General features: G+C 55.5%; 1 protein-coding gene across 1 annotated transcript in view; it reads left to right on the top strand.

Moving 5' to 3' along the window:
- Window positions 1-7,817: 7,817 nt before the first annotated feature.
- PAPPA2 (pappalysin 2) overlaps window positions 7,818-13,073 on the top strand; it is a 93,571-nt gene continuing 88,315 nt past the window's right edge. Inside the window, exon 1 of the mRNA XM_086462661.1 lies at window positions 7,818-8,310. Within this exon, the coding sequence (XP_086318787.1) occupies window positions 7,818-8,310 (493 nt within the window). The remainder of the gene's footprint in view (window positions 8,311-13,073) is intronic.

Raw genomic sequence — 13,073 nt, forward strand, 5'->3', positions numbered from 1 at the left:
GAGGGCAAGGAGGTAAAGGACCATTGTGGGCGATGCTGGTGGAGCTGTGGCATTGCGCACAGTGATGTGGGCTGCAGGATAGAGGTAATGTAGAGGTCTTCACTGAGTGGGCATATTGAGCTGCAAAGGACTCTTGAGCAGCAGGTTCAGGAGCTGGAGGCTGGCACAGGAAGCACATGCCAGTGAACACCCACCCATCTCCATGCTTAACTGGAACTACCTTGCCTGGTGGGCCTGTACCCATCCAAAGTGATCTTACTGATTCTGCTGGCTCACCCCAGACCAGGACTCCAACTCTTCTCTTGTGCTTCTTGCCAGCACAGCAAGGCTGGCAGAAGCTGGAAGTGCTGCCGGCCAACTCTGACAGCAGTGCAGGAGTGAGCTCAGAGATGGCTCTGAGTAACTTCCAGCACACCAATGTTCACTCATGCATCTACAGCTCCAAAAGAAGCCACAGAAATGGCTGAGGGGAAAACCTGACCTAGGGATGAAGCTTAGAAGAGCTAATTTGTTCTGGCTGAGATGAGATAAAGACTACAAGAGCAGGCTACAAAGGCACAATGGGTTTTAGCACTCAGGAAGGCACTGATTTGGAAAGGTTGGTCCTTGCCAGCAAGGACCTTGTCCTGACCAAAGCTTTCATGCCCATGCCTTGCCCTCCTCTGCTCAACAGCCATGGTGAGCGTGAGTGCTCTGAATTGAGATGGTCTTGAGACAGCACCAGGGTTGGGATCAGGTGGAAAATGCCACAAATGTCTCAGGAGCAAAGGTTCCAAACATCCTCAGAAGATGTCTCTGTGCTTTGAAGTGGGCCAGAGAGGTGGTCCATGACCATGGCACCATTGCTAAAGAGACACTGAAGGCTAAGGGCTCAGGAGCATGGAGACAAAGATTCAAGGGCTTATGTGAGCTTCAGCTAACTGGCACAGAAAGCACAACATGGCAGGATATATCCCAGTGCCAGTCCTCCAGCAAATGGAGGTACCTACCCTGGCTGCAAAGGCTGGGGGAACCAACACTCTTCGTGCCTTCAGGTCCCACTACTTGTGTAGACTCACAGGTACCAGGATGCCGCTGGTGTGAGTGTTCATATGCCTAGGGGTGCATACCTGGGGCTGCTGTCACCTCCAACAACACAGGTGCAGAACCAAACTGGTTACAGAGTTATGCAGGAATGTCCAGCAACCAAACAAAGAAGCAACTGGAAACTTGCTCTATGAGTGGTGCCAGAATTCATCTCGGTCTCCTTCCTGGTCCAGTGAAGACCAGGAAGTGTCTTTTCCCCAGCCTGGGATAATGATTTTTCCCTCTTGCTTGAGAATAACATGGGTGTGGGTGTGTGCTCATCCTTTCTTCCACCTTTTCACCAGGGCTCTGACCTGCTCTGAGGTGGGACACGAACAAACTGGGTGGTGCAGGTCCATGGCACAGATGCGAGCTGGAGGCTTTCCTGACAAGTCTATTTTTATTTGTCTCTTCTAAAATGAGTGGGGAGGGCAGAGGTGTTTCCTTGTTGTGATGAACTTGTCCAAACTCAAAACCCTGCTAGCCAGCTTTTAATAGCTGAGCCTGACTCTTTTAATTGCTCACTGCCAAATTACGAAGCAGGTTCTCCCCGCTGGCCTGAGAGCAGGATAGAGGATGTCAGAACGACAGTGAATTTTGGACCAGCTATCAGGAGGCACCTCTAATTCACAGTGCCAACCAGTGCCAAAAATCCTGCTTTACCTTGAGGACAGAGGCAGCAAAGTTAACAAATACATCCCCTTTGCCTCCACTGCAACCAACGTGCTCATTTGCCTCTGCTCCATTTCTTCTCGCAGCAGCTGTTCCCTGGCTCAAGTCAGATGGAGAGATGTTAAAACAGGAGTTGGAAGAGCTGCTGAGCTTTGCATCTGCAAAGCCGCCATGCCAGGGTGGCATGAGCCCTTTTCCCCTCCCCTCCTCCTTCAGATACCTGTGTCAGATTAAATGGTAGTTCTGTGTCTTATCAACGGGCTGTAGCAAATGGCTTTTCTGTCTGGGTGACACATGGAAAGCATATATAAATGCAAAAGGCAGAGCGAAGGCTATCTGGAGATGGCAAGGCATGTTTGTACAAGTAATTGTTCTGACACTTCTGCAAGGAAAGTCGTGCTCAACTAGGGAAGAGATACTGTCGTGTGAGCTGCACATCCAAGGGGGACTAACAAGCAGATGTTGGCGTGGGCATGGGGGTGATGAAAGTGCAGAAAGGTTCTGTGAATATTACACCTGGATTTACCGCTGGAGCTGCCATGAGCATGATGCTCTCCTGGAGCTCCTGCCAGCAGACCTTGGCTCTGCTGGGGTGGGATTTTGGAAGCCTGAGACGGTCCCTGCTGTGTTTGTACCACTATGCTCCTCCCACGGGTGCGTGCAGAGCTCACGTCCTCCACTGGGATCCTGCCTCTGCTGCTGGCACAGGAGCCGTGCAGCATCGTGCCTCTCCCATCTCTTCTATTTGGCAGACTCTCCCCACCCAGCTGGGATACGGAGATGCACTTAAACAATCCTGACTTAATGGGGCTGAAACTCCCCGACGACAGTGCAGAATGGGAATGAGGGGCTGATTCCCTCTCCCCCCATGCTTTTTCATGTATGCTTTTCCTCCGTGGCTGCTGGAAGTGCTACATTACGTAAAGGCAAATGTCCCTGCCTTTTGTGAGCAGTTGGAATAACTTTCAATATCTGAGACACCCCATCTGGCAAAGGTCATGCTCTGTTCTCTAGATGGTCTTAATTTAGCACCTGCAAGTTCTTGTGCAAAACTCCAGGCTGCAAAATGACCCCTGGAGGCTATTGTGTAGGGAACGTCTTCCCCATGTAGAGATGTGGGCATGCTGCTGAGCATCTGTATCATCTTCACCTCCCAACTGGAAGTAAATGGTTTTTACTGGAGGCTTGCAAGAGCCCTTGAGAGCATAGCTCTGCTGCAGCTCAGGACTCCAGCATGACATCTCTGGCTGCTCCAAAATAGCTGCACCAGCTTCAAAGCACCTTAGTTGATGCCCTGATGAGTGCCTGGCTAGTTGGCTTCCTCCACAGGCTCCTGCCATCCTTGCTGCCTTAGGGGTGCCACCCGCTGTCTGCAGGCTGCATGGCTCAGATCAAAGATGAGGAGGCAGATGTGAGGTGTGAGGATGATGGAGTGGACATATCCTTGGTTGGATGTTCTTTGCCGTTATTTAAAGTTCATTCCTTGTCAGTTGCCAAAGGAGTTGAGGTTGTGTACATGGCTCATTGAATTCTTGAGGCTGGTATAGTCAAATTCAGCAGACGGTCTTGGAGAAACTGTTGTCACCAAACTCATGGGACTGAAAGCAGGGGGAAACCCTAGTGGTGTTGTGGGGTAGGAGGAGCCTAGCTTTCCTATCAGACCTTGGAGAATCCAGGCAAAAGATCCTGTGGGAGGGGTCCCTGGTTGTCTCTTGTCCCTTACAAGACGTTCCCAACTGCAGGGCACAAATATATGAAAGGTGGGGCTCCAGAGGTTTTGCTGCTGGATTTTCGGTGTGCAACTGCGGACTCCTGTTGGCACTGGCAGCGGTGGTGGCCGCACACCAGGGCTTATCTCCAGACCTACCAGAAGCAGGAAACTCAGAGAGTTCCCAAGCAAAATTCTGGTGCGAGAGGCCAGCTTCTCTGACCTCTGGGAGTCCTGCGCGTTTGAACAGACTCCTAATCTGCTTGGGAAAAGCAGGAGAACTCGGGAGGGAGAGGAGGGAGGGCTAGGGCTGTGCCCTGAGTGGGGTCAGCTGTTGCTCATGGCTTTGATTGCTGAGGCTTGCTGTCTCGAGCTCACGGGATTTGGCTGTCTGGCCATGAACAAAAAAGCTGGAGTCTCCTGGAGCCTTTATTCCCATGTTGAGATCACTGGTGGTTTCCCTAGGAGGAGTGGAAGGAGAGGAAGGTGTCTGTTGACGGCTTTTGATAGGCGTGGGGAAAAGCACGGCTTGGCCTCTGCCTCAGCTAAAATGTTGCTCTTCACCTTCCCTTGGCATGGGCTGAACCTGTGTTGGGAGCTCCACTCCTGTGTTGGGGTCACCGCACAGCCACGGCTCAGCGTCTCACTTTGATGGGGTTTCCCCTTTTCCCCCTCCCTCCTTCCAGAGGCTCCTGGCTGGGGACTCAGTGTGGGCCCCCTGCTCCTGCACAGTGCCAGCAGCCTGCCTGATTCAGTTCTCACCCCAAATAACCCTGCAGAGATCTGCAGCCCAGAGGGTCCAAAGATCAGGGACATGCCAGGAAGGACAACATGTGGGGAAGGGACAAGGAATATCCAGACAAACCTACCCTCTGCCACCACTTTGCCCTCCTCTTTCCTCACATCCAGAATCCTTTCTCTTTCTCCCAAGCATCAGCAGATTTGTACTGCAGCTGGACCCTGCCTGGGATGAGCATCTCCATGTAGATGCTGCATGCAGAGATCCCTGGATGATGCAGGGCCATTGCATTCCTTGGCCAGGGCATCCTGATGCTGAGCTGGGACCTCTAACAGGTGCCCACCCTGCTTCTCCGAGAGACAGAAAATACACCAAGGGCACATTGCCACCATACTACCATCTTCAAGTTCCTTGCCTTATTGCTGGGGCCAGTCTTCGCTTTACATGCAGGTGCCCAGCGGCAGAGCAAGAGGCAACAGACACAAACTGGAGCACAGGAAGTTCTGCCTCAACACGAGAAAACGCTTTACATCAAGGGTGGCAGAGCACTGGAACAGGCTGCTCAGAGAGGTTGTGGAGTCTCCTTCCTTGGAGATACTCAAAACCCACCTGGATGCAGTCCTGTGCCACCTGCTCTAGGTGGTCCTGTTCTGGCGGGAGGATTGGACTAGATGATCTCCAGAGTTCCCTTCCAACCTCTACCATTCTGTGATTCTGTGAAAATCATCACATTGGTCAAGTTAATTTCCCCTTTTTTTTGTAAAACAAAAAAAGACTACCCAAATGACAGGGATTTACTCTGTAGCCCATAGTGGTGCTGGGATGGGAACAGCATCCTGGCATCTCTGCTCCCCAGATGCTGACCCAGCCCAGTGAGATGCCCCCACGGTCCTGCCCTCCCCATCCCCACCAGCCTCCTCTGGGCCCCACCTTGGCCACAGCTGTGAGGGGTACCTGCCTGTGTGTGGATGGGACTGTGCTGGAGCCAGCATGGGGAATGATTAATGCGCTCGGCTGCCTGCTCTGGTGGTTCCTTAAATCCAGCCAGGCTTGGGCTCAGGCAGGTGAAGCAGGGGGACCTGGGGGCTTGGTGTGGCGGGGACCCTTCCTCTGCTCTCACCCATCTCTTTGCCAAAAAGGGGGCTGCTTGGTGGGCTTTAACTCCTCCTTTTCAGCTCTTGCTGCATACCAGCCCCACAGACAGCAGAGCTATTTGTTTGTGGGTGTCATTTTGTCAAGCAAGCAGCTTAGCCCAGGCCAGAGCCTATATATAGAGGCCTTGTTTGGGTGCATTTTTGGAGGGTTTTATTGCTCTGATGCTGGATTCATCCCAGCCAGGCTGTCCCCAAGGAGGCAGCACTGCCAAACCTCTCAGATGGTAGCACACGCTCCTGAGGGTCTCGTGGTCTTGCTTCTTTGGACTACCCAGTCTGATGACTGGGTAGGGCAGGATGTTATGTGGCAAAATGATTAATAACCACTTAATAAGATCACCGTCATTCAAAATAAGCTGTCCCATGGGATCCTGTCTTATCAGACCCTGGTAGACAGGGCTATCAGGAGCTTGGTTCATTCCTGAATGAATACGCACTATAAGCAATGTTTGCTGGCATTGGCCCCAGGACAACACTCTTGCTGGGCCACCTCCAGTGCCAAGTATCCCCACCACCAGCAGATGGGCACTGGTGCATTTGGTGCAGGCAGGAGAGCTGCAGACCTCTTCTCACCACCTCTCTGTGAGCGATGGGTGTTCGTGTTGTGCTTGGGTATGGTTCATGCCCCAAAGGTCCTCAGGAGCTACTTGAGCTCCTTTGCATAAGCCATCCCCACTTTGCCTGGCTTTGTTCGCCCTCTGTATGTCCTCCCTTCCCCTCCACACACCTCCAGCCCAGCCTGGCCATGCCCTCACCTCTCTGCATGCTTACACCTACCTTCCTCCTTCCTGGGGGGTTGGTGAAGAACTGTGCTCGCCCCTCCTAACCCTCAAGTTTTTCCAGCACTACTTTTTTCTATCTTCCCCTCATTAAAGTACCAGCTCCCCCCCCCGCTCCTCCCATCACCTTACCACCTTGAGAAGACAAAAAACCCAACCCCAACCCCATGCAGCCAGCTTCTGCTGTTTGTTCTTAAATCCCTTCCCTCCCGCCTCACTGGTTTGAAAGCCTGTACCCTGGAAGGGGCCTCCCAGCTTTTGCTGGCAATCCTGCTTCACACTGACCGCCACAGATAGTGTTTGGGAGTGAAAAAATAATAATAAAAAAAAAAAATAATGAAAAGAAAAAAAAAATCTCTTCTTGCTGAATCTCCTTGATGAAATTTTCCTAGTCTCCTGTGCCACGTGCTGGTGCGATGGTGTCTTGGGAACCAAGAGGAAACTTTGGGGGCTTGTTTTCCCACCCATATGCTTTGAGCAGCCCTCCCCTGGCAGCACTGGTGCCGTACCCTCTGGCAGGGTGGTGGGTTAGATGCGTCTCCCATTGCTGCCTGCTCACTTGGTGCATTGATGGGGGTTTTTCTGGCTTTTGAATGTGGTTCTTTCCCTCTCACCCAGATAAGGCGCCTCCAGCCCACCTTTCTGCACATGTCAAACAGATGGGATCATTGTTCAGGGAAGGGGAGAAAAAAAATAAAAGAGAGAAAAAGCAGCAAAATGTCTGGCTGAAGGGGTACCTGGGTCTCTCCACACACACTGAGCCCACGACCACCTCTCCCCTCTCCTGGGAAGGGCTGAGGGGGGTGTCCCCTCCTTTTGCCTTCCTTTCCTCTCCCCTAGGTGATGGAGATGGAGGAGGAGGTGAAGTGGGCAGGCAGAAATCACACCCCGAGCTACAACAGGAGAAAACACAGGCACCTTTCAACTTAGAAAGAAAAAAAAACAAACACAAACAACCAATTAAAAAAAAAAAAAAAAAAAAGGAAAAGAAACCAAGTGTCGGACTGCCAAGCGGAGGAAAGAGAGAGGCAGCAAGCGGGGTTGCGGGGAAGGCTGCTGGGCCAAGCCAAGAGCACCACAGGCTGCGACCGCTGATAACGGCAAGGACAGGGCAGGTGCTGCCGGTGCTGCCCCAAAGACCTGGGGGCGAGGAGCTGTTGCGAAGGGGACCCGGAGGGCGTTGGGTCCCCTCCGCATCCCCTCCCCGCCAGCATCCTGGGCAGCGCCCGGGAGGGCGGAGGGAAGGGAGGGCGATGCTCCGCTCGGGATTTATTAGATTGGACATAATCATGTTTAAATAAGGCAGCCCCCCCCACCCCCCACCCCTCCTTGGGGGGTAGGGGGGGGAGCGAAGCGCCTCGAGGCTTTCTAGATAAGGGCGTCTAACGCATCTCCCGCTCCCGCAGGCAGAGCTGGGCAGCGCAGGGAGCCGCGCAAGGGCCGCCTTGCCCCGGGAACCCCGGCTGCAGGCAGAAGGGGGGTCCCCGCCGCGGTGCTCTCGCCCTCCTTCTCCTCCTCCTCTTCCTCCTCCTCCTCCCGCAGGAGCAGAGGGGAGGAGAACGGTGCCGGGGAAAAGTTGGGGGCAGCGGTTGTGGCGGGGGCCGGGGGAGGATGCCCCGGTGCTGCCGCCCGCCGCCCCCCTGAGCGCCCCTCTCCCCCGGGGCCGGCCCCCCCACCCCCCCACTTCGTCCCCAAGGAGGATGATGCGCGGCGGGGCCCCCCTGGCCGCGCTGCTGCTGGCGGCCATCAGCCTGGCCCGCGGGGACCCCCGGCCCCCCGACCCCCCGCCGGTCTCCGGTTGCGGGATGGAGGGGCCGAGCCGCCGTGCCGCCCCCCCGCATCACCCCTACGGGCTGTACCCGCGGGGTCCCGGCGCGCACGGCGTGCTCGGCGCTGCGGTCCCGCCGGGCTCCGGGCGGCCGCGGGGCCGGAGACCGCGGGGAGCCGGGGGAGGCAGAGAGGAGCCGGGGGGAGAGGCGGACGGCCAGGTCCGGAGGGAGAGGCTGCGGGGCCGGGAGCCGCAGGTGCCGAGCCCCCCGCGGGAGCGGCCGCTGCCCGCCCTATACTTCTCCGGCGGCCGGGAGCAGCTGGCGGCGCGGCCGGCGGCGCTGCCCGACATCCCGCGGGAGGAGTTCACCCTGGAGGTGTGGGTGAAGGCGGAGGGCGGACAGAGCAACCCGGCCATCATCGCAGGTAAATCCCGTCCCGCCGGCGGGCAGGCAGGGAGGGATGGGGACCCGACTGCCCCCAGAACCCCGTGGAGGGCTCGCCTGCCTTCTCCGCTGTAGCAGGTGACACCGCGCGCCCCCACCCGTGTCCTCTGCACCCCAGGCGTGAAATAGTCCTTCTTCCCTTGAGACCAAACCCTAAAACATCCGCTCCCCTGTCTTGACACCCTCACCCCCTACCCCCCCCACCCCCCCCCCCACCCCCCCGCCCCGTCCTTCCAGCCCGGCCCCCCCGGCTCCTATCGAGTTTCTCCCTCTCCTTCCGCCGGGAGCTGGAAGGTCCGTTTGGGGGACACGCTCCGCCCGACCCCCCCCCCCCCCATTCCCCCTTCCCCGGGGCGGCGGGCACTCCGGGGGCTTTCCGGGGCTCCCCGCCGGGCTAAGCGGCCGCGGCTCCCCGCGCTGCCCGCCCGTCCTGGCCGGGCTCCCGGCGGGTCCCCGGGGCGGGCGGCCGCACGGTGGCAGCCGCGCCGCACGCACGGCCCCGGCCCCGGCATCCCCCCCCCCCCCGCCCCGGGCTCCCGGTCCCGAGGGCTCTGCCGAGCGGCTCCCGGGGCAGAGGGAAACCCCAGATGCTTTTTCTACCGGGAATTACCCCATCACCCCACCAAGCTAAGAAACAGGCAGGTGATGGAGAGCCTGGGGAGACAGAGAGGACTGGCACACGGGCACGGAGCAGGGCACATGTCACCTCCTGCAGCGGTGTTTCATGCAGCCGTGCCAGGATGGGTGTTTGTGGCAGGATACAAGCACGGCAGGACAGCACAGTGATGCTGGGCAGGGCTAGGAACAGGTGGCAGCGCCGAGATGTACTGCTCCCATGGGATGTCTGGGGTCCCCATGACAGGGACTGCTGTGTTTCTGTGCTGCCCCAGCCAAGCTGGCTGGTTGGGGAAACCCTCTTCTCTACCCTAGCTCTCCCTCCACTTGTGATTGCTCCCTCTACTTTGCTCACCGCCTGGCCCATTTCATTAATTTATCTCCCCATCTCTTAGGGCTGATAGACGCATCTTTGCTGTGGAAGAGGTAGGAGGCTAGAGGCTGGATGGCAGAGGGGAAAAACAGCCGTGTACAAGGAAACTACCTAGGGTTCACCTCACTGATTGCCTTCCCACTGTGGTACTTGCTGCCTTCCTGCTGGCAGGCAGCAGCTTGTGATGCACGGAGCACACTTTCCAGCCATCACATTGGCAGCACAGCTGTTTGCATCTGGAGGTCTGTCCTGCAGGTGTTGGATTTTATTTTCCCAGCTAGCTACCTAATCTTTTTCTCTTTTTTCTGATTTCCTTGCAGAGGGTGGGACAGTTTTTAGCTCTGAAAGCACCGCTTGTGAGTGCTGGCACTCACTTGGGTAATATCCCCCAGCCTCTGGCCTCCATGCTTCAGGGCTTGAGTCAGCCCCAGGCACCTCCGGCTGTCTGAGTCACCGTCCGCTTCCCATCATCTCCCTGCAGCTGGGTCTGCAGGCCTAAATGCGGGTGGTGAAGGAGGACAGGCTAGTGTTGCTGGCGTTTCATGTGAGCAGGTGATGCAGGCAGGTGCTGAGTCTGTCTCTGATATGTTGCTCCTGCTCTGTCCGTAGAGCGGGGACCAAGCCATGAGGTGGTCCAGAGCTGTGGAGGAGCTGGAGATGCTCCAACTGTCTGTGGGAGCTGGAGGTGCTCCAGGTTCTGTGGGAGGAAAGCAAGGCAGAGCTGGGCTTCTTGTGGCATCATTGCCTGGGAAATAAGGACAGGCTGAGCAGCTCTGTCTGGGCAAAGCAAGCTGTCCTGTTGGCTGGTGCTACTGCTGCCTGGGTTGGAGGGTCAGGAGTTGGGGTTTTGTTCCTGTAGGTGTCGCATTTTGCCTTAGGGTCACCCTGGATGGGGCTGTTCATCTCTTTTAGCCTGTCCTGCATGTGGGGACTTCTGCTGGGCTATAACCCCAGTGCCCTGCCACAGCCATTGCCAGGGAAGGAGAATGGTCCCTCTTCCACATCCTTCTCATCTGGGGTCGTGTGATGCCATTTCTTTTTCTGCCTTTTTTGTCTTCCCTCCGTCCACATCTCTGCTCCTGGTAAACCCCAAGGTGATTTCCCTTTGTGCCAGGCCGAGAATTGTTTTTACTCAAATCAAAGATAGTTTTGTTGGGTCAGAAGATCCCTCAGCAGAGGCAGTCCCAAACTTCTGCTGTGTCTAAGCCCAGGTGTCATCCTCAGGTCCCCGAGCTGCTCAGCACTGCATGCCCCAAGGGCCAGCCACCCTCTTGGGCCAGCTGCTCTCATGGTACAGCTAGGAGCTCCTGGCCTGTGTCAGACCCTCCGGAGTTTTAGCAGCTAATTTCTCTTAGACTTAACTAAGTCTCAAAGCGTGGCTGAACTATTCCTTGTGCTGCAAAGCCCCTGACTCCAGCAGGAGAAGATGCTGCTTTGACTGTGGTCCTTACAAAGTGGTGCACTTCATCGCTTTGGGGGCTTTTTCTCCATCAGACACCTTTCCTGGCAGACACATTTCTGTTTTTCTTTTTTTCTTTTTCACTTTTGCCAGCAACTCTTTTTTAAAACCCAGAGTTAACATCCTAGCACTGATGAACATCACAAACCAGGTTAGAGCTTCCCTTTCCCACCTAAAGCATTAGGGGCAGTATGGCACTTACAAGGCGATTGGCTTGTACCTCCCCTCCCAACAGCTCTTTCCCTTTCTGGTGGCTCACACCAGGACAAAATACCAAGTTCCTTGGCAAACCTCAGGGTCTTCTAGGGTCCGTAAACTGGTCCCCTGATGATATCTTGTGGAAGCTTTCTGGGCATGTCCAGAGCTGGTGCTGGATGGCTCTGCTTCACTGTTCTGCAGTGGCTCCTGGCCACAGGATGTGCTGCTCTGCCTGCATGCTCTGTGGCTCCACAGAGGTTGAGATGGCATTCCTGGCCATGTCTAGGAAGCACCAGCTACTACTGTAATGGTTTTCCAGCCCCTGTTGTAGAGCTGACCTTGGCCTTACTTGCATCCCTTTGATGAAGTCTCCAGACCTGGTTTTAGGCTCCCTTATGGTTCTTTTTGGCCAGTTTTGAACTAGTCAGGCACTTCCAAGCTTGGCTTGGCTCCAGCATGGGTTTGTGAGTATGATGGGTTGACTCTGGCTGGATGTCAGGTGCCCACCAAAGCCGCTCTATCACTCCTCCTCCTCAGCTGGACAGGGGAGAGAAAATGTAACAAAAGACTCATGGATCAAGATAAGGACAGGGAGATCACTCAGCAATTATTACCATCATTGGTGAAACAGACTCAACTTGGGGAAAAAACCCTTAATTTATTACCAATCAAATCAGAAAAAGGTAATGACAAATAAAACCAAATCTTAAAAAACACCTTCCCCCCATCCCTCCCTCCTTCCCCAGGCTTCACTTTGTTCCTGATTTCTCTGCCTGCTCACCCCGAGCGGTGCAGGGGTCCAGAGAATGGGGGTTGTGGTCAGTTCATCACGTGTTGTCTCTGCCACTCCTTCCTCCTCAGAGGGACTGCTCACACTCTTTCCCTGGTCCAGAATGGGGTCCCTTTCATGGAAGACAGTGACTCTCCAATGTGAGTCCTACCCACGGGGCTACAGTTCTTCACGAACTGCTCCAGTGTGGGTCCCTTCCATGGGTTGCAGTCCTTCAGGAACAGACTGCTTTAGCATGGGTCCCCTGGTGGGGTCACAAGTCCTGCCAGCAAACCTGCTGCAGCATGGGCTCCTCTCTTTATGTGTCCACCGGTCCTGGCAGGAGCCTGTTCCAGTGTGGGCTTGCCACAGGCTCACAGCCTCCTTCAGGCATCCACCTGCTCTGGTGTGGGGTCATGCATGGGGTGCAGGCAGATATCTGCTCCACCATGGACCTCCATGGGCTGTAGGGGAACAGCCTGCCTCACCATGATCTTCACCACAGGCTGCAGGGGAATCGCTGCTGCGGCACCTGGATCTCCTCCTCCCGCTACTTCTTCACTGGCCTTAGTGTCTGCAGAGTTGTTTCTCTCATGTATTCTCATTCCTCTCCCTGGCCACAGCTGCTCTTGCACAGTAAATTTTTCTCTTTCTTAAACATTTTATCACAGAGGCACTACCACTATTGCTGATGGGCTCAGCCTTGGCCAGTGGCGGGTCTGTCTTTGAGCCAGCTGGCATTGGCAGCCGGCTGCACATAGGGGAATCTTCTAGTGCCTTCTCACAGAAGCCACCGCTGTAGCCACCCCACTACCAAAACCTTGCCACACAAACCAAATACAGCGAGGATGTTAGCTCACACTCACCCCAGAAAGCTGTTCCACCCCTGTTACTGTTTGCCCTGTTTTTCCTTAGTGTTTAATCAAATTTGAGGGCACTCTGAATCATTTCAAAGTGAAATGCATGAGTTTTCCTAAGAGAGGAGATACCACACCCAGTTTCCTCAACCCCAGGGAGGACCAGATACTAGAAGATGGCTTTTGAGCGTGCAGCTCTAAGCACCTTTCAGCCAGCACCTAGCCCAAAAGTACTCTCCAGTTTTGCCTTCTCAAGCCTGCAGGGCTCCTTTGCCTGCCTCCTGCTTTTTGGTTTCTCCCCATCTCAGCTTCCCCTAGTCTTTCTGCTTCCCTTTCACAATCTACCAGAAAACAAGATTTGGCCAAAGCCCATCCGCCCACGGAGGCTTTGTGCGTGGCTGCCTTTGTAGTGAGCGGTGGCAGGGATCTGTGCCAGGGGTGGTTACGACTGTGGGATGGCCAAGACGCCACC

This window comes from Leptosomus discolor, chromosome 3, assembly GCF_034619465.1.
Source record: "Leptosomus discolor isolate bLepDis1 chromosome 3, bLepDis1.hap2, whole genome shotgun sequence".
NCBI classification, from domain to species: Eukaryota; Metazoa; Chordata; class Aves; order Leptosomiformes; family Leptosomidae; genus Leptosomus; species Leptosomus discolor.